Source organism: Neovison vison, chromosome 9 (genome assembly GCF_020171115.1).
Source record: "Neovison vison isolate M4711 chromosome 9, ASM_NN_V1, whole genome shotgun sequence".
Classification (NCBI taxonomy): Eukaryota; Metazoa; Chordata; class Mammalia; order Carnivora; family Mustelidae; genus Neogale; species Neogale vison.
The window spans coordinates 20119177-20140945 of NC_058099.1; the positions used below are offsets into that span (position 1 = coordinate 20119177).

General features: G+C 42.2%; 1 protein-coding gene across 1 annotated transcript; it reads right to left on the reverse strand.

Annotated features, from left to right (window-relative positions):
* Window positions 1–1117: 1117 nt before the first annotated feature.
* Window positions 1118–21691, reverse strand: PRPF4 (pre-mRNA processing factor 4). The gene is made up of 14 exons (XM_044265100.1): window positions 21553–21691; window positions 20703–20880; window positions 17744–17930; window positions 14365–14452; window positions 13855–13934; window positions 13596–13689; window positions 13025–13119; window positions 11823–11881; window positions 10717–10840; window positions 9263–9352; window positions 5267–5389; window positions 5049–5156; window positions 4840–4958; window positions 1118–4401 (listed from the first exon to the last, which is right to left on the reverse strand). The coding sequence occupies exons 1-14, from the start codon at window positions 21577–21579 to the stop codon at window positions 4208–4210; spliced, it is 1566 nt and encodes a 521-aa protein (XP_044121035.1). The 5' UTR covers window positions 21580–21691; the 3' UTR covers window positions 1118–4207.
* Between the last annotated feature and the right edge of the window lie 78 nt (window positions 21692–21769).

A 21769-nucleotide genomic window follows, 5' to 3' on the forward strand; every position in this document is an offset into this window, starting at 1 on the left:
AGCCCTTCTTGACTACTGCTGGAAACGGGGACTGCCTAGCCTCATTTGGGGTTGTCTTCCTTCGTAGTATTGCTCATTTTTACAACGTTATCAGTCCACATGTTTGCTTCTGGAAACAGATTCCTAACTATGATGAGAACCTCTGAAAGCTAAAAGGCTGGGAAAAGATGTGAAGAGACCTCTGGGTGTGAGCCACAGGGCCAAGGGCAAAGAAGCAGATCTGTGATTACAAGGCTATGGAGCAAGTTGTGCCAAAAGGCTGGACCACGGTATCCAGGAGCCCAACTAGCCCAGAGAGAAAGTTGCATTTCTCAATGGAGTTGCTTCGGACTCAGTTCATGTTTGAGTTGCTCCTTTTATTATGTGTTGCTAAAATTTTGCAAAGTGAGCTTCAATTCTGTGAGCAGATGTGTATGCCTTCTTTCAGTTTTCTCTTTGGAAGTCTTGCCACCAGTCCCAGGAAAAAATGGTGTGGACTCATGTATTTGCGCACTTACTCATTCAACCACCACTTACTTGGCCCGTCTGTGTCAGAACTAGGGGACGCGAGGGGTGGGATTATTCATGGGTGACAGCCTTTACCACCAAGGAGGGTATGTTCACTCAGCGGCTTCTTGAACCAGACAACCTCTTGTTGGTACGTGCTTTATGGAGTGTTTAGAGTATAAAAGTTTAAAGATGAAAAGAAACCAGGGTCAGTGGGTCAAAAGAAATCTGGGATTTGGAGAAAAGGTGTTTATTTCTCCTGGTAGGTGCAGAGGCTCCGATTAAACCTGGATGTTGGGTAGAGCCCACTCCCCTCCTCCAGCCAATGGAATTCTGACCTTGAAAGGTAAAGCTGAGAAGCCCTGGACAGAGGAACAGCCTTAGCTTCTATCCCAGGCCAAGCAGTCAGGGGACCCTGGTCTTCATTTTACAAGACAGGATCTCAGAACCAAAGCAGACTAGATGCTTTGGCTGTCTGGCTACAAGTCGCTACCTCTGCAGTGTCTAAACCCCTGCTGCTTCCCCAGTTTTAATACCGCCATGTGGCCCACGGCTCTGGAACGGTCTCAAAGTGGTTAAAACACCATCACAATTATGAAAAGATCTTGATTTGCAGAATAAACTTTCAGAGGTCAGAAACTGAGTCGGTTTTATTTGTTCTAAAAATTTTGTGCTTAATGGAACTATCTTCTACAAAGTCTTGAGGGATCTTAATGTACAAGATAATCCAAAATAGCCAAGACCTGTATTTCACGTTTAATAGGATCAAATGGTGTTAAAAACCAACGTGAAGAAAATTCTCCTTTACAAAACTGGAATGCCACCTATGTATCCTGCCAGGGGACTGACACCTGCTTCTCCATTTGTGCTATCTAAGATAATTATACTGGAGCTGGGACTCAACCTCTCCCTGCTGACTTCATTTCTTTATAGATCCTTGTTCCTTAACCTCTTGGCAAGTAAATTAGGCAATGATCTGCCCATGTTCTCTGAGCCACGAGGAAAGGGAGAGGAACTAGGGGATGCTCAGGAAAGAACACTTGCCTCTACCCTTGAGCTTGCTGCTCTGGGCTAAGGAAACTTCGTCCCTATTCTACGGGTGAAAATGAGGCTCCACAGGTTTAGCTGTCTTGTTCCAGCTCATCAGCCAGTTAAGTGGTGGAGGCCTCTAGTCAAAGAGAATTGGGGAGTGGTTCTTGGAGTGGCTAATACACCAGGAAAGTAAGGAAAGATACAGGTTTGAGTTTTTTGGGGTAGGGGAGGATATACTCAACAGCAGGGTGTCTTCCATTTTCACCTTCAGCAGTTGTAACCTTGGGGCATGCATTAAAGTCTGGAAGCATCTCTAGTATTCCAATGAAGGGGGGTGGTTGTGCCTCTGGCTTTTATTACTCCACAGGTCAGGGACGCTGAGACATGCTGCAATGCCTAAGACAGTTCCACACAACAAAACATCTATCCCAAGATGCAAACAGTTTCCTGCTGAGTAACACAACAGGTGCCTTATTAGCTCATGAGGTAGAGGTGGTGAAATCCCATGACTCCCTTTGGCATGAAGTCAGACTAAGATGCTGTGGCTCATCACAAGGGAGGTGTCACAGAAAGAAGGGCTAAAAAGCTCTGGCACTGTATAGGAAACAGGCCATGTTGGCAGGACTGGTCATTCTGTCTGGCCAGTGCTACCAACATACTCAATAAAGCTCTATGAAATCTCTTCCTAAGTTCACAGACACACCAGGCTCTACCACTCACTGACAGGGTAAACCTGAACAAGTTACTTAACTTCTCTGAGCTTCAATTTTGTCTGTAAAAAGCGAATATGTCTTAACTCAGAAGATTGGGAGGATTAAACGAGGAGTCTAACATACCTGGCGGGAAGTATCCTTTTAAGTGGTGACTCTGATTCTCCCATTATGAAATGCTACATTTGGTTTATGCTGCTCAGCTAACTGCCTCCTTACAATGAAGTAATGTATATTGCACAAGGGCATGGTTTTGCCAGAGGTTTACATGAAATGTGTTCACCTGATTGCTATCTCTATAAACTTCTTGGAACCAAAAAAAAAAAAAGTTTAACGGAATAGTAAAATTTAAACTTGAAAATCTAAAAACCTTTGTTAATACACTATATCCAGACTGCACGGTAATACACAAATGTTCATTATTACTTTACACATCCTTTAAAAGTTAATAATAAAAAATTATTTTTCATGGCCAACTATGGAGGAAATAGAACCCACTAATACTTAAACAATAGCGAAGTGCTAAAATGCCCAACAGAGGGCAGAGGCGATAGTTCAGAAGCTTAACCAAGACCCCAAATAGCCAACTATTTGGCAATAATTAAAATTAAACAAAAGAGATTATTTAGCTATCCTATCACACATTCATAGTTTGCAGGACAGAGTTAGACTAAGCCACTGTCAGCCTCTCTGGAACCGCAAATGAAGTGTTTTGAACATTCAAAAAAAGCCATCATATAAACCCTACTCCATTTCTCTACATGCAATCCTTTTTTCTTCCAAATTCCTGTATTTCTATTAGAGTTTACTGCGCACTTTGTGTTCAGCAGCTGTGTATTTGGGGCGGGAAGAGGTGAAGGTGACTGCTGCACAGCCAATGAGTACGACCTGCAGAGCTTAAACCCAGTTTGCTAATAGTCAGGCCTACAAGGCAGTAGAAATATTAGCAGAGTGCTTATTAAGAAGAGAAAAACTGGAGTAAGCCACATTTGATAGCATCTGTTATACCTCAAATCAAAAAAAAGGGGAACGTCCATGGACCAATGGCTGGGATTCAGAAAATGCCTAACTATATAAAATAAGTCTTTAAAGGACATTTTTATAATAGGATTTTACTCTGTAGCAAATGCAAAATAAAGAAAAAAGAAGTTGATGTTGAGGAATACCCCTTTGGGATTTTTCCCAGTTACCCTGGCATGAAAGGTAAATCCTCTGAATAACCAATACAAAGGAGGTGGCACAACAGAGATTTCATGTTTGCTTTCTAGAAATTCCATTGCCTCTTGGCACAATGGCCTAGCTTTGGGGTAACAAAAGTTGCCAAACTTCAAAGCAAAATGAAAGACATTTTCGAACAGGGCAAATGTTCAGTTCTGAACTTCCTGATGTGATTAGCATTCCAAGCAAACTCAACAGGAAGAGGTAAAATCTTCTTTACTCCATCACCCTGAGCATAGCTGTGGTCCACCTCTTCGTCTCCTGTTCTCAAGGCAGAGGAAAGGTTTCCACTCTGTCAAGACAGAGTTAACCAGTGTGTAGCGAGGAGTGCCCCTTTACTTGAGGGCTTCCAGACTACAGCTCAGCCGCCTTGCTCTGTGGGTCACATGTAGTCCTGAAGCAGGTCCCATGTAATGGAAAGCCAAGTTTCAAATTTAAAAAAGGAGCCAGTCACAATCCTGAGAGCTGTGAAGGAGGCAACAGGGCATTCAAACAAAAGATCAATAACCACAATGTCTACACAGTCCGTGGCAGGGCTCGAAGATGAAAATAAAAATTTCAACTACGAAAGGGGTTCATCAACACCCGGAGACTGGGCTGCCCACCTGGAGTGGAGGCTGGCCTGGAAATCCAATTCTTTTGCGGGCCGGTACATGGCAACTGGCCAAAAACATGATAGAACAAAACAAATCAATTCCTTTCTTTTTTGAAAATGGCTCTTAAGGAAGAGCTTGAAGTTAGTCCTTTGTCCATGGTCTTGCCTATTCAGCCATCCAGAGCTTGAAGGTCCTGTCATATGAGCAAGTGGCTATGAGCTGCCCATCAGAAGAAATGTCTAGGCCCATCACTTTGCCTTCATGGCCAGCCAGAGTCTTCAGTGGGGACCAGCCTGGGTGGGTCCAGATCTTGGCGGTGTTATCATAAGCACCAGTGAGCAAGAAATTCCCATGGATAGCTTTAAGAGAAAAGAAGGGGAGCTGCTTGAGGAATTCAAGTATCAAGTATTTCCCCATTTGGAAAAGCCCAATATTCTCATCTACATTCCTATGAGGCCTCCAGGGAAAAAGGACTACAGACTTAGAAAATGAGTAACATTATTAAGGTCTCCCTGACAATCTTTTCAGAATAACATTAAGGATTCACTGCTTAGAACTTTCAGGGAAAAAAATGACTCAAAGCATTTATGGAAATCTTCTTTACTTCCCAAAACAGGAAGCATGCTGTGCCATAGCTGTCCAGAAATGTGACAGAGGGAAGGAACTTATAATGTGCTCCTTTTTCAACAGAGGCCAAATTCTCTCTTACTCTGCATGCAAGTTAAGCTAACGCACGGCCTGCATTCCACGGCAGTGCACTCTGTCCTGTGATTAGGCAAAACAGGAGGAAAGCTTACGCTCAAACTTGACACCAGTCACTAAGTTCTGATGGGCAGGGATGGTATAGACACAACGCCGCTGTCGAAGGTCCCACACTTTGCACGTGTTGTCACCACTGCCGGTTGCAATGTGGTAGCTACGGATCAGACGTAGTATCCAAGTTAGAAACAAAGGTACATTCTGACCAGTAACCTTTCCCGCCCCTCAATCAATGAGTTTATTTTACCCATTGGGGGAGAAATTTATTCCATAGATTTCCTTCAGGTGGCCTTCTAGGAACATGATACACCGTCCTGTGCGCAGATCCCAAACACGACCAAATGCATCCAGTCCCCTGATAAAATAATTTATAAGTGACTATTTTGAATCCATTTCTCTGTGGAAGCAGAGATACGTAACAGGTGAACTACTGAGCTGCCCCTGACTAGGTGGAAGAAGGCTTACCCAGTGCCAGCCAAAGAGCCATCTTGATGGAAGGCAATGTCATATACGCCCATGCTGTGGCCTTCCTGATGCAGGATCTCTTCCTGAGCCTCCAAATCCCATAAGCGCCATGAGCGGTCATAGCTACAAAAAAATCAAACCAACAATGAACAGGCAAATACTCAGTTTCTACAATGTGTAAAGTACTATAAACACCTGTAGCTTAAATTATGCTTCTGATGAGGCACCTGCGTGGCTCAGCCGGTTAAGCATATGCCTTCAGCTCAGGTTACGATCCCAGTGTCAGGCTCTCCACTCCGAGGGGCACCTGCTTCTACCTCTCCCTCTGCTGCTACCCCTGTTTGTGCTTGCTCTTTTTACTATTCATACATCCATATTAACAAAAAATTCTTTTCTGGCATAAAAAAATACCTCAACAACTAAGCATATCTGTCTTGAGTGCTACCTGGGAAACCATGGACTTCCTACAAATTTATTTCAGTGGCTATTTTAAGAAAAAATTCTGTAAGAATGGCCCAGCAGAGACTACTGCCGTCTTTCTCAATTCCACTGTTAAGTCTTTTCACTCACTGAGTACTTTTGGGGCCTTAAACTGGATGTTGGGGATACAAAAATCAGCCATAAGAAAATAGATCGATGCAACAGATGAGAGAGTACAGGAAGAACCCACACATTTTTTTGTGGGTCACTTAATGTGGGTCATTTAATGAGGCCACTAAAGCAATTTCAATAGGAAAACAAAGTCTCTTCAATAACTGGTGGGAGAGGGCGCCTGGCTGGCCCAGCTGGTGGAGCACACGACTCACCTCACGGTTGTGAGTTTGATCTCCATGTTAAGAGATTACTTAAATAAATAAAACTTACTATTTATTTATTTATTTACTTATTTATTTAAAGAGATAAAGTATGAGGGAGTGGGAGAGAATCTTTTTTTTTTTTTTTTTTTTTTTTTTAGAGAGAGAGCAACACACAAGCAAGAGAGGGAGAGGGAAAGCGAGAAAGAAACTCCAGCAGACTCCACGCTGAGCCTGACTCGGGGCTCAATCCCACAATCCGAAGTTCACAACCTGAGCCAAAAACAAGAGTTGGGGCGCCTGGGCGGCTCAGGTGATTAAGCATCTGCCTTTAGCTCGGGTCGTGACCCAGAGTCCTGGGATTGAGTCCCGCATTGGGTTCCTTGCTTAGAGGAGCGCCTGCTTCTTCCTCTCCCTATGCCACTTCCCCTGCTTGTGCGCTCTCTCTCTCTCTCTAATAAATAAAATCTTTAAAAACAAAAACCAGTCAAAATCAAGAGTCAGACGTTCAACTGACTGCATGGCCCAGAGGCCCAGGGAGAGAATCTTAAGTAGACTCTATGCTGAGCATAGAGCCCAATATGGGGCTCAATCTCACAACCCTGAGATCCTGACCTAAACCAAAATCAAGAGTCGGATGCTCAACTGAATGAGCCACTCAGGAACCCCTTAAATAGAACAAAACTTTAAAGCAAAACACTCACAACTTCAATAACCTAAAACCAAAAAACTACACCTCAATAAACCTCAAACAAACAAATATGTGGTGGTAGAAAAAAAAACCTCAATTAAAAAAATAGGTAAAGCATCGGGACACTGCACAGAGGAGCGTTTACAAATGGTCAATAAGCTGATGATAAAATACCCAATACCATGAGTCGTAAGAGTAATAAAAATTAAAACTATGAAATTTCACTATGCACTTGACAGAACAGCCAAAATGGTAAAACTGACAACACAAAATGCTGGCATGGATGTGAAGCAAGCAGAATTCTGGGAATGTGAAATTTACAACGAATTTGAAAAACCAGCTGGGAGTTTTAAAAAAGTTAAACATACAGGGGCGCCTGGGTGGCTCAGTGGGTTAAGCCTCTGCCTTCGGCTCAGGTCATGATCTCAGGGTCCTGGGATCGAGCCCCGCATTGGGCTCTCTGCTCAGCGGGGAGCCTGCTTCCTCCCTCTCTCTCTGCCTGCTTCTGATCTGTCTGTCAAAATAATAAATTCTTTAAAAAAAAAAAAAGTTAAACATACAGCTACTCTATGACCTAGCTACCACATCCCTGGTTATTCATTCAAGAGAAAGTAAAGAAACACATGTCTGCCAAAAACATTGCACAAGAGTATTTATGGCACCTTTATTCTGACTGACCCAAACCTGGAAACGTCCCAAATATCCATCACAGGAGAATGGATGAACTGTGGCAGAGCCACACAACTGAATACTCCTTGGCTATAAAAAGGGAACTACTGATACACGCGACATAAATGACCCCCCGCCTTTTCCTGAGAGAGAGGGGGAAAGAGAGAGTGAGAGAGACTCTCAAGCAGTTTTCATGTCCAGCACAGAGCCTGATGTGGGGCTCAATCTCATGATCCTGGGATCATGAACTGAGCCGAAAGGAAGAGCCAAATGCTCAACTGAGCCACCCAAGTGCCCTGAAATGAATCTTAAAAACATTATGCTAAGCAAAAGAAGTTAGGCACAAACAAGTTCACAGAGTATGAACAGACCAAATTAATTTACATTCATAAACTGTAACAGTGGTTGCTTTAGAAGGGGAAGTCCCCTGCAAAGGGGCATGAGGGAACTTTCCAGGTGATGGAAATAGTTCGTTGACAGGGCTATGGGTTACCTGAGCATATGCATTTGAACTGTACACTGAAAATAAATCTATTCCACTGCATGTAAATTGTATCTCAGTTAAAGAATTCTTTAACACGGTGCCTGGGTGGCTCAGTTAAGCGTCTGACTCTTGGGTTTCTGCTCAGGTGATGATTTCAGGATCTTGAGATCAGGTCCCATATTGGGCTCTGCACTCAGCAGGAAATCCGCTTGTCCCTCTCCCTCTGCTCCTTCCCACACCTGTGTTCTCTCTCAAACAAAAACAATCTTTAAAAGAAAAAAGGTTCTCAGGTGCCTGGGTGCCTCAGTTATGTGTCTGCCTTTGAGTCAGATCATGATCCTGGAGTCCTGGGATGGGACCCTGCATGGGGCTCCCTGCTCAATAGAAGTCAACTTCTCCCTCTCCCCTTCTCTCTCCCCCAAATAAATAACATCTTAAAAAAAAAATTCTTTGGGGCGCCTGGGTGGTTTAGTCAGTTAAGCGTCTGCCTTAAGCTCAAGTCATGATCCCAGGGTCCCGGGATGGAGACCCATGTCCGACTCCCTACTCAGCAGGGAGTCTGCTTCTTGCTCTCTCTCTGCCTCTCCGCTTGCTCGTGCTCGCTCTCTCAAATCAATAAATAAATCTTTTACCAAAAAAAAGTATTTAACAGATTCTGTCCTTAATGAGCTTGCAGAACCAGAAAGGGAGAAAATTTAATTAAAAATAATAATAATAATAATAATAATTTATTTATTTGACAGAGAGAGATCACAAGTAGGCCGAGAGGCAGGCAGAGAGAGAGAGAGAGAGGAGGAAGCAGGCTCCCTGCTGAGCAGAGAGCCCAATGTGGGGCTCGATCCCAGGACCCTGGAATCATGGCCCGAGCCGAAGGCAGAAGCTTCGACTCACTGAGCCGCCCAGGTGCCCCTAATTTTTTTTTTAAGATTTTATTTTTAAGTAATCTCTACATCCAATGTGGGCCTTGAACTTAAAACCCCAAGATCAAGAGCTGTATGGTCTACTGACTGAGCCAGCCAGATGCCCCAGAAAGGGAGAACAACTTGTAAGCAAAGAGATTTCAATACAATGTGCAGTGGAAAAACAAAAACAAAAACAAAAACACCACTAGGACTGGTCAAGAAAGAGAACAGTGAAAATTCTAGTTTTCTGGCAATTACTGAAATTTCAGATTAACTGAAGTTTAAAAGCAAATATACTTGGCCCAAACTTTATCATATACTCTAATTCTGATTCATTGCAGCCCAAGAAAATCCTATTTGAAGATCTCTGGTCTGAAAATTTCCTTGGCAGTTAGTCGTGAGGCTTAACAGGATGCCACAGGTCTGTATGGATAGAACAGTAAGAGGATGGCTCACCAGGTGGTGCCCAAGAAACGCCCTGATGGATGCCACATTACACGAGCCACACGCACTGTATGGCCTTCAATATCCGCCACTGGTTCATCACTGAAAAAGAATCAATAGAAGGGAATAAACTATTTTATAGTCATAAATGTTCATTGAATTTATTAGCTGTTGCGAGACACACCCATTCTGTAGATTTAAAAGGCCAAATTTTAACTAAATTCACTGTTAAAAATATAGGGTTAAAAAAAAAAAAAGTAGGGTTAACAATTTATGCTACTTTCCGAAGTCTTAAAAGATTTGGGGCTATTTCCTGTGCAATACTGCCCTTAGTACTTCAATACATACTATCTTGCTTTATCTCAATTCAATATGTTAATCAATGCTTAATGCTATTATCATTCAGGATTAGAAAACAATAAAGGATAATTCAGCCTGATAAGCAAAATAGTCTCTTTACACCAAAGGAGAGCTGAGATTCTAGAAAGGAAACATACTTTGAGAGGGATGCAAAGCTACAGAAGTTTTGGTACAAGTGGATCAAATTTTAGCTTGTTGAAGGATGCAAATGAAAAAAGGAGCTCCTAAACAGAGGCTTAATTTCCTTTGGTGGCCATTAAATTCTACTCCCCAGCAACCAAAGAAAAAAGAACTGAAACACCAGTGAAAGGAAGTAAACACGAACCCTAAAGAGGGCAATTAAAAAGGGAACTTTGTCAATGTGCATACATAGAGCTAATCAAAGCCCCAGGGGAACAAATATTGCTAAGTGATACCAAAGCCAATTAAAACTGGCTGTGCTCAGAGGTAAGACCCCGTCTGGCAAAGAGTAGAGACTAATTAGCTCTGTACAAAAACCTGGCAGGAAAGTCGCATGTGCTTTCCCAAAGAAAGAAAATTAAGCAAGTGAATTCAGATTTCCTTTAGCCAACAAAGTGCTTTCACAAATTTCTTGGAAAACAATAATCATAAACACATTAAAAAAACCCCAAACTGTCGTAATGGGAAAATATGTTCTAGGTAAAGGAGGATGGTGTTGGGAGGAGTCCCCACAACCTTCGTAATACTGCCTCAGAACTTCACTGTCCTCTCCTCTGCAGTCATCTGCTGGGAGCCAATGTGCTGCCAAGAATGTTCTCTTTAGTTCATCTACCAAACAGTGCTTCTCTCCAAGTCAGTGTATTACACAGGAGGTGTCAACAGATCTTTCTAGAATAACTGGACTGGGAAAACAATGGCTACTATGTTAGAGGGAAAAATCAAGGTGCAAAGTTAACAAATAAAAACCTGACATAACTCCTATGGTGAGAAGAGGTCGAAGAAAGAAATCCCACATTCTATGTTCACACCAAGTTCCCTTGACTCAGACCATCTCTGAGGTTAGATGACAGATTTTCAGGTCCCAAGGATAACCAAGCAACTCTTTACTTTAGTAACTGCAGTATGGGCAGAAGAGTCATGTTCACCTGTCAAGGCTCCAAAGCTTCACAGAACCATCAGCAGCACAAGAGGCCAGATTGACATCTTTTTGGTCCAAGGAGACAGTGGATTTTGGATGGAATACAATTGCTCCTACATTTGTGTTATGGCCTAAAGGAATGTAAGAAATAAAAGTTAAAGGTTCCTACCCCTTACAATTTATGTACAGAACAGACTATGATGAGTAACACAATATATATTAGGGAACATGTGGACAAATAAGGTATTGAAGTGATTACTGAACTATTAAAAAAATTTTAAAATTAATATTAAAATTACATTAAAAAGAGCAAAATACAACCTTCACTTTTGGTTCAGAAATTGTATAATGCCAGAATGGGGCTGAACGTGAAAAAAAAAAACTGAACAGTTTGTATAAAGTCACTGTCTTTGAGCCTTGTGGTGAGAACCAACCAAGACAATTCAAATCAAGAATTAATCTTGTGTGGGGATCTGGGTGGCTCAGTTGGTTCATCTATCTGCATTTGGCTCAGGTCATGATCCCAGGGTCCAGGGATCAAGTCTGCCATCGGGCTCCCTGCCTATCAGGGAGTCTGCTTCTCCCTCTGCCCTTCACCCTGCCTGTGCTCTCTCTCTCTCCCTCAAATAAATCTTTTAAAAGAAAAAAAAAAAATCTGTGTGTACTGGGTCTGAGTGTCAGGCAGGCAGGATAGTAGAGTTTTGCTGTTTGACAGGGTTCACACTGGGAAAAGAGTGAGACTGATTGATTATGTATGTATGTATGTATGTATGAACATACTGACTGAGTAAAGTAACAGAAATTCATTAAGTGAAGATACAGAAAAAGCTCTCAAGAGTGAGACAGGTCCCGATAGGATTGCCCACAAGTGAAGTTTATTTATTTATTAATCTTTTAAAAAGATTTTATTTATTTATTTGAGAGAGAGCATGAGAGGGGAGAAGGTGAGCGGGGAGAAGGTTAGAGGGAGAAGCAGACTCCTCATGGAGCAGGGAACCTGATGCAGACTCAATCCCACGACTCTGGGATCATGACCTGAGCCGAAGGCAGTCGCTTAACCAACTGAGCCACCCAGGTGCCCATGAGTGAGGTTTAAACAAGATTCTAACTCACCTCGAAGAGTGTGAAGAAGGTTGCAATCGGGAACAGACCAGAGCTTGCAAAGCCCACTCCTATCAAATATAAAGGAAAGCATCTCAGCCAGGGTTGGTCTGGGAAGGAAAAGGTACCTTGGTAACATTCCTAAAGGACAAGCTCTTCTCTCCCCCAACAAACTTCACAGTGGTACACAAAAGGAAAACTAATAGGCTTCTGATTTGATGGTTTATAGAAGAAAGCTGCATCCACATCTCATGCAACCAGATGCCTCTACAGGACTAGAGTTAATATAGTACAAGTTGCTATGTTCCCTAATGTTTGATTAGTGAAGGAAGGTAGGATGAATTAAACTATCTAAAAATAATATTAATAATGATACTACCTCCTTAAATAGGAATAGTATTTTGCTGCTTACGAAGTACTTAAAATTTTTTTTTTGGAAGACTTTTTTTATTTCAGAAAACTTCCAACAAATTACTTTTATATCTAACACCTCAAATGATACTTACAGTAGACCTGTGAGGTACATAATGTAGGAATGACCATTTCTACTTATAAGGAAGGTAGCTGAAGCTTGGAGAGGTAGAGGGATGTGAGTAGGTCCTTGGCTTTCTCCTGAACCAATCTCAATTTCTACCCTGTCAAGTAGTTCCTGTGCATACAACATAAAGAAGCTTCCCTTCTCACTAGATGGCCATGTCCCACAAAAATAACTAAATAGAGCAAAACAACAACGTTATCACATCCTAAGAGCTTTCTGCATAGGTGGTGGCAACTAGGAAACATAAAACCAGTAATTCGTGTTCACTGAGTCCTTACACATACCACACACTATTAAGGCAAAATGGTTCACATCATCATCTCACCCTGCTTTACGCTTACAGAGTATCTTGCCTAACTAAAGAAGAAAAGCTATATTGAGGTGTGGAAACCCGTCAGTCTATAATAAACTATGTATCTGCTCCAAAACGCTAGCATCCAGAACATGACCGACATGGCATGGATCTCTGGGGTCCCTTCAAAATAAAAGAACTGCGAAGTGCAGATTATCCTGTATAATGTAGCGGGTGAGCACCGGCGTGTCTCGTTTGGCGTGACCATGCGCAGCAGAGGTAAAGACGCAGAAACGAGCATCTGAGACAAAGCCTGTTTTTTTCTTTTTTCCCTGAACCTGTCCTCCACTTAGGAAAAATATCACTGTAAAAACCGGGACTTACCAACAAGCTGTGGCCAGCATTTTGGAATTGGGACTAAAGTGGCAGTAGGAGATAGGTCGATCATCCCCAATCTGACTGCAGAAATTATTCAAAGACTTAAAAAAAGAACAAATGGTAAACATTAATAGGCTAACCCCAAAGTTTCTTGGCTTTTCCACAATAAGAACACCCAATTTTCTAGTTTTAGCCCCCCCCCCAAGATTCTTCTATATGTCTCTTGTTGTTAAGAGGCACTTATGTTCATGGATAGAACTCCAACGAGCTGTCTTTTAAACAAGTAGTATCATTACTTTCGCTGTCAACTCAGCGTACACAGGAAAGCCATGGAGAGAGCTAAAGTACAGCTTTGATATATTAAAAAGGAATTAAAAAGCAGAACCACAGGCCTCTGCTGAGTACCAACCACAGTAGGTTCTTGCCACCCTAACTGATGGCTCCTCCCAAACAGCAAGCGTAAGGAGGGCGGCATAATCGTAGCTGCCTTTACCTCCCATGCGGTAGGCCACAGTAGGCCATCTAATGAGTATTTAAGAGCCCTTACTACATTGGACAATCACTGAGAGCCTCTTACCCGGAGAGATTTGTGCAACTCTTGCATCTGGGAGGTCCTGGTTGTCTCAGGAATCTCTTTATGGAGACGGGCCTCTTCTAAGCGTTTCATTGCCCTGTGGCACAGATGATTACCGTGAGCGAACAGGTTGAAAAAAGGCTCCATGTGAGTATTCCTACCACTCAATTTTCATTTAACCACAGTCTTTCTAATAGATCCTCAGTCCTTGAGAGAAAACAAGAAAAAATATGCTTCTTTCTCCTTCCAGAGGCCTCTTTACCTGGGCAGTGAATAATTAGCAATCCACAATCTAGCGACCTTCAGGCTGTTTGGTCCTTCATGGTACCAGGTTTGCTGATACTGAAAGTGAAATTAAAAGCAGAAATGTTAAGTCTGAAGCATTCCTGCCCATCTCATGGTTGTCAATTCTCTATTTCTATTGTAACTGCCTACAAAAAAGGTGAATTAGTTCAGTAATAGGATGAAATCAGGCACGTGTGCTTTGCTTTCTACTGTTTACGAACTCTTACTAGATGACTTCCCGTTCCTTGTTAAAAGTTATACCAGGAACGCTATGTTTTTTTTTTCCTGAATGGGAAACCCACTTATACCTACGTTCACTTACACCTACACAGGAACCACAAACAATTGCCAGTATCTATTCCTAATTGGTGGAATACTCAGACACATTCCCTTCCCTCTAGCAAAGCAAACCCTGACAAGAGAAAATGAGAGAACTAATCCCTCATTTCCTTCACTTTTGTACTGTGAAGCCAAACACATATTTTACCTCTTCTTTGGATTTCTTAGATTTCTCATCATCTTTTTTGGTCTTTTTTAAGGCATCAGTACCAACTACTGAGAGGATATTTCTTAACCTGTAACAAAAAAAGATCAGAATTTAAATGAAGTTGAGATGAGACTGTGAAGTGTGTCAAAGAAGGGAGAAAGCCTGCCCTATTCTCTCACCGTTTAAATGCTAAACAACCTTCTTTAAGAGTCAAGTTGTCATGCCTCAACTTCCAGTGTGATTTCTTTTTTTTTAATTCCTTTCTTTTCTCCTTTCCTTTTCTGTAACCTCTACACTGAGTGTGAGGCTCAAACTCAACCCTAAGATTAAGAGTTGTATGCTCAGGGCGCCTGGGTGGCTCAGTGGGTTAAGCCTCTGCCTTCAGCTCAGGTCATGATCCCAGGGTTCTGGGATCGAGCCCCGCATTGGGCTCTCTGCTAAGCGGGGAGACTGCTTCCTCCTCTCTCTCTGCCTGCCTCTCTGCCTACTTGTGATATCTCTCTCTGTCAAATAAATAAATAAAATCTTAAAAAAAAAAAAAAAAAAGTTGTATGCTCTTCCGACTAAGCCAGCCAGGCACAGCTCCAATGTGATTTCGTTCACTGAGTCTTCTTTATTTGAAGATTCCCCAATCTGAACTATAAGGAATTACCCTATTCAATTTAAAGTCAACCAACCCCAACATTGCTACCACTTGGTCTACAAAGACAGTCAATCTTTGTTCAGTGCCACAATGTGCCAGATACGACTGAGGTGCTAAGTGTACAAAAATGACTAAGAAGCAGTTCTTGATTCCAAGTAGCATAATCCTGGCAGAGGGGAGGGGATGTCAGAAAAGGTGGGTGGAAAGTACCAGGGAACCACAATACACTATACTAAGTATTATGGCAGTGATATGTCCTGGGTGCTAAGGAGGAACATAAATGAAATACCTAACCTAGGCTTGGAGAGGACCAGGAAAGGTTTCACGGAGGAGGTGTTTCGTAAACTGAGTCCTCAATTAGTAAGGTCAATAGGTCAAGAATGGAGGAGGAAAGCTGAAGCAGAAGGTTCAACAAATGCAGAGGTCTGAAGGTAAGAAAAGAGTGGTGAGCTTGGAATCGCAAATATTTCAGTACGGCTGCGGCATGGAGTGCCAGAGAAGGGCTGGTGTGAGAGAGGTCTGCAAATGTAAGTCGGGGCCAGGTCATAAAGAGCTCCTTATGCCTAGTAAGGAAGATTTACATATGAGAAGATTCCGTGGGAAAGTAGAGAGAATGGGCCGAAGAGGGAATAATATAAGCAGGGAAATCAACCTACTATTTAGGATCCTCTGACTCTTAATGGTGGACTGAATTAAGACAGTGGCAGGAGGGACTCAAGACGTTCACCTAAGGTCACAATAAGACAGACTTTGCTGTTGGCTGGAAGACAAACGATATAAAGAACAATAAAAGCATACCCTTTGAAAATGCTATTAAGAAAGTAACATACCATGATAGACAATATTGGAGGGGCCTACATTATAAAGGGGCAGGTGATAAAAAATTCTTCTTTGACAAGGTGGTATTTAAGCTAAAATCAAAAGAATAAAAAGGCTTTAAAAGGCAAGAAAGTGGAACAAAAAGAGAAAAAAATTAAGGGGGAAAAACAGAAAAAGAGTTTGAGTATTCAGGAGGACCCTTAAGGGTTCTAAGTTTAGTAAACTGGGAAAGGGTGGCATAAGAGGTTGAAGAGCATGATCAACAGTTCTTTTATTCTATGTTTAAGAAGACACTGATGGATTTTAAGTAATCAATTAACACACCATGTTTGGGGCTATTACAATGATCTAGGTGTGAAAGCAAAGAAGGTAAAGAAAAGAGGACACACTGGAGGTACATTTTGGTATAAATCTAGAAACAGAGTTTGCTGATGGATTACAAAGGACGTGAAGCAACCAAAACCTGTGAATGGTAGTGTTAGAAGGGTGGGAAACAGATGGGTTCAACACAGACACGTCCAATTTGAAGTACCTACAGAATATCTAGGCCACAGAGATCTGGGAATCATCAGAATATACACAGTAAATGATGCCACGGGAGTGGATCTGATTGCCCAGGGTGAGGGCAAAATATGGGGAAAAACTGCAATTTATGTAAAGGTTGGGCAGGGAAAAAGGGGGCTTAGAAGAATTAGCCAGAGAAACAGGAGGGAAATTAAGATTTGGTTTTATGAAAGGGAGTGTTTTCAAGGAGGGAGTGGCTCACAGGGCCATTCTTATTAAAGATGAGTTAGTGACCTTAATAAAGAGTAATCTTCACGTGGCAGTGGTCAGTCAGTTGGCAGCAGGCCGAAAAGTAAATGAGAAATAAGGCCCAAAGAGAGTCAGTGCACTGAGGAACAGATGAGCCTAAAGGAAAAGGAGACCCTGGCGGCAGGGGCAGACTGTCATCCATGAATCGGAAGGGCTCGTCACGTCCAGGGCTCATGGGTCACTGTTCTCCAAATGCCAGTGGCAGGCAGATGGTGGCACACAGCGCCTCCTCCAACACTGGGCACTGGTGGAGAAAGCACTGACCTGTCCACTCCCCATGTTCCACTCTTCTGGAGTACCTTTTGCACCCCTCCCCTAACGACAACCAGTCCCCTCCCATCTGGGAGTTCCCTTTTCTTTCTGTCCTTTAGCTCTTCCTGCCACCCGACCACTTGCCCAGGGGAGCCTCCTCCTCCCTTACCCTTCTCACCCTTGTGGCCAGCCAGGCTGGGTTTGTAAGATACTGTGTTGATAAACAGTGGTTGGTTTTTTTTTTTTTTTTTTTTCTAATTTAAACAAGCCCAGCATTACTGGTTCTATTTAATGGACATGAGATAGAGTAGAGGTTTTACAGTGATTAAATGTGCAGAATACACAAATAAAGAAAAAAATGATGAAAGGGAGAGATGAGACAGTGGACAGAGAGACAAAGAAGGTCATTATCACGCAGATGACTAGCCTGTCACTAAGAGACTCCAAACCATAAAATCACAAGGATATCATCTGAGGAAAGTGCCCCTTTTAAAAAACCACCCCCAAATACTTATCGTTATGTTTCACCACACTGACAAGGGGAACGTGCGTGTTGTCCATATTTTCAAAGTTCAACAACAAATAAAAACAAATATTTACTCAACTCACAATTCCATATTGGGGGGGGGGGTTTGCACGTTAATATCTTATTCACAGCTTATAAAGAAAAATTAGTAGCAGAATAAAAAATTGGCTTACTCAGATTATGAGCTAAACTATATAAAACAACTTAGTAAGATATGGTATTAACATTATTTGAGACATTCTATTAAGGTTTTAGCTACATGTATCAACTAAAATTTGAAAGTAGAATCTTGTGATTAAAAAAGAGCATAAATTCAGAAAGGGCACCTTTCTCTTCTTTCAGCAGGACCCTCTCCAAAAAGTGTGATGGGCTCCCCCAAGGCCCTAAGGCAAGCCTTGACCTCTGAGTCATCAGTGGAAACATTGATTTGCCGGGCTCGCTTTCTTCTTTCAAACTCGGCTAACACTTCGGCCTGTCGTTCACTGATGTGCTCTTCAATTTCAAACACCTCTCCTATAAAAAGAACAGGCAATATCAGCATAATCACGAGATCTTCTTCAAATGGGGGAAAAATAATTTCTTACAATTGCAGTCTGTATATCCTCTAAGAACTAGTCAATTATATACTTCATAGTTTACTGATTCTCAGGTTATTAAATTGTGCCAAACACAAAAAACTAAATGACATAGCTTTAAAAGGAAGGAAAACAGCTCAAGTCATCTTACTTCTTCTTTTTTTTTTTAAATTTTAAAGATTTTATTTATTTGAGGGGCGCCTGGGTGGCTCAGTTGTTAAGATCTGCCTTCGGCTCAGGTCATGATCCCAGGGTCCTGGGATCGAGCCCCGCATCGGGCTCCCTGCTTGCTGGGAGGCCTGCCTCTCCCTCTCCCACTCCCACTGCTTGTGTCTCTCTCTCGCTCTGTCTCTGTAAAATAAATAAATTAAATCTTAAAAAAAGAAAAAGATTTTATTTGAGAAAGCATGTGCACAAGTGCGGGGAAGAGCAGAGGGAGAGGGAGAAGCAGACTCCCCACTGAGCAGAGAGCCAATACAGGGCTCAGATCCCATGACCCTGAGATCATGATCTGAGCCAAAATCAAAGAGTCAGATGCTTAACTGACTGAGCCATGCAGGCACCCCTCGTATCATCTTATTTTGACAACCTTACACCTAGGTACACACATAACTAAGATGAGAAAGTAAGAGTACGAAGCACCTTCAACAAATGAATTAACTAGACCTTCTATCCAGAAGATAAAATAGACATATTATTTTAACACTTGCCAAAGCTATTCTCTAAAGAAGTCCCAATCTGGGGACATCTACAAATATAACTAATAAACTACCATGAGAATGCTATCCCTTTACTATAGGCTTTTTTTTTTTTTTTTTTTTAAATGTTTAGTTAGCCAACATATAGTACATTATTAGTTTTTGGTGTTCAACGATTCATTAGTTGCGTATAACATCCAGTGCTCATCACAATACCTGCTCTCTTTAATACCCATCACCTGGTTACCCCATCCCCTGCGCCCCCTTCCTTCTTTAACCCTCAGTTTATTTCCCAGAGTCTCTCATGGTTTGTCTCCCTCTCTGATTTCTTCCCATTCAGCCCGGCTAGCTCAGTCGGAAGAGCATGAGACTCTTGATTTCTTCCCATTCAGTTTTCCCTCCCTTGCCCTCTGGTCCTCCGGGCTATTCCTTAAGTTTCACATATGAGTGAAACCATATAATAATTTTCTTTCTCTGCTTTACTTATTTCAATTAGCATAATTCTCTCCAGTTCCATCCATGTCTTGACTCTAGGCTTTTTGAACAATCTAACAGTTAGTTTTAAAACCCACACTGAATACGTGGTTGATTTTTTTTTTTTTTTAAAGTAGGCTTCACACCCAGTGAGGAGCCAAACGTAAAGGTGAACTCACAATCCTGAGATAAAGACCTGATCTGAGATCAAGACCTGATCTGAGATCAAGAATCAGATGCTTTACAGACTGAGCCACCCAAGCGCCTATGAATACAAGGATTTTGATGAAAAAGTAAGAATTACAGTGGTGATACAGCCTTAAAGTCATTAAAGTGCATCTATATAGAAAATAAAATGTGTGGGAGGATCAATGAGAAACTTAAGAGAAGTCCTTTCTGTAGAGAAGTCTATTCATTTTCTACTCTCTGTACTGTTTGTAAATTTCTTATGACAAACATTTACAACTTTAGAGACAATCTCAGGTCATAAGCCTCACACTGGGCTCTCAGGTGAGCGTGAAGCTTGCTTGGGATGCTTGTGCACTCTCTAAATAAATAGAGATAGAGGACCATTAGTTACTGACGTGGAAAGCTAACCTCAACAGTATATCAGTGAAAAATGCAAGTTACAAAGCAACTTGTATATGTTTCATTTGTGAAAAAAATTACAATTTTTTACAGCTTTATTAGGTTATCAGAAAGATATAGAGCAATAAAATTTACAGGATTTTCTACTTTACACATTTCTACACTTTGATTTTTTTAGATTTACTTATCTATTTGAGAGAGAGCAAGAGAGAGCAGGTGTGTGCACAGGAGAGAGAGAGAGAAGCAGACTCCAGCTGAGCGGAGCCAAATGTGGGGCTTGATCCCAGGTCCCAAGACCTGAGACAGAGAGAGACAACTTAACTAACTGAGCCACCCAGGCACCCTAACACTTTTATTTCTTTCAAAATAAAAATATTACTTTTGGGGCACCTGGGTGGCTCAGTGGGTTAAGCCTCTGCCTTTGGCTCGGGTCATGATCTCAATGTCCTGGGATCGAGCCCCACATCAGACTCTCCGTTCTGCAGGGAGCCTGCTTCCCTCCCCGTCTCTGCCTGCCTCTCTGCCCACTTGTGATGTCTCTCTCTCTGTCAAATCAATTTTTAAAAAAAGTTTTAAAAAATATTACTTTTATGATTTAAAACAGATCTTTCACTTAAAAATTGGGAAACTAAAAAGGTAAAAAATGTTACAAACCATAGTTGCTCCAAAGCAATGCCAAAACTATATTAGATCTTCAGAAGATAAATGGGATAAATTTGAATCCAAATATACACTGAATAAATTCCTGGTAAGATTAATGATGATTCAGTGGAAGAAAAACCGTATAAAAAGTCTTAACTGACAGGCTCTTTGGATGATGCTAACCAGGCAAAGGATGCCCAGGCAAAGGATGCTAACTAGACAAAGGATGGCCTTACACAGATCTAGGTCTAACTGAAATTTCTGACTATAATACAAAGATAAAGAGAGACTCACAATTTGCGTCTTACCAGAGGTTATGTTAATATTCCCTGCTTCAATTCCAGCTTTAAGTCCTTCTTTTCCCAAAATCCCAGACTCTCCTTTGGCCAGACGCTCCCTCTCCTTCTCTTCCAAACTTCCATAATAGATGTGTGGTTTCTTCACAACAGGAGCAACTAAGTCATCAGGTGCCTTAGTTTTGGTTGCCTGATAAATCAAAGACAGGGATTAACCTGAGCCTTATTCTCAGTCATTTATTAGGCTCCGCTGAAGGATGGAGCTCCTCAACGGAAAGAACAAGTTGGTCAGCGGTTAAGATATCTTCATGACTGGGGGCAGCAGGGATGGGGGTGTCTGTCAATTACTTAGGCTTTGCAGATAGGAAGAAGCTAATAAAACGAGTGAATTACTCTTGGTAAGCTTTCTATCACAGATTTGCTTTGGAACACAGTTACATCATTCCGTTGCAATCTCCTCTTGGGTTTTATGAAACTTCCAAGGCTACTGCTCATCACAGGGGAAATATCAAGGACCGTAGGGCAATATATACGAAGTTAGGAAGCCTTACTATAATTAAGAAATGTGACGTACACATAAACTTAAGCCGAGACACTACTCCCTTCCAAAGCTCCGTTTTTGGACCAGCTGGAAGAGGTATTTACAGTTCGGGGCTGTAGTGAGAGGTGCAAATGAACTAAAGCACCGGAACGCACTTAGTGGTCAGGAAAACGCTGCTCCTCTAAGGACCAAGTCTCGCAGTCTTTCACCTCAGTCCTCCACCACCTTAGCCCGTTCCCAAGCAGCCCCATCTCACAGGAACCGCTCCTCCCGCCCCCTAGCCCCTCCGTGTTCCTCGCCAGAGTGAGCTGAGATCCGTACCGTGGAGGAAGCTCGTGAGGTAGCCATGCTGAGCGCCCGAGCCGCGAAACCACAGCGAAAGCCAAGCTCTACGTTTCAGACCGTCCACCGCGCGCCCAGCAAAGCGGAAGTACGTCACGGATCGGAAATGGGCCGAGGGCCGTCGCCGCGTCGCGGGAGGCGTGGAGCATGATGGGAGTGGTAGTACGGAAGCGCCGTGGCGCGAAGAGTAGCGTGA

Excerpts from the sequence above, each read along its gene's own strand:
- PRPF4 (XM_044265100.1), bottom strand. The coding sequence starts at position 21,579 with ATGGCTACCTCACGAGCTTCCTCCACG. Across the intron at positions 14,453-17,743 it reads CCTGCTGAAAGAAGAGAAAG|GTTAAGAAATATCCTCTCAG; the intron begins GTGCCCTTTCTG and ends TTTTTGTTACAG. Across the intron at positions 4,959-5,048 it reads ATAAATTTCTCCCCCAATGG|CTACCACATTGCAACCGGCA; the intron begins GTAAAATAAACT and ends TCTGATCCGTAG.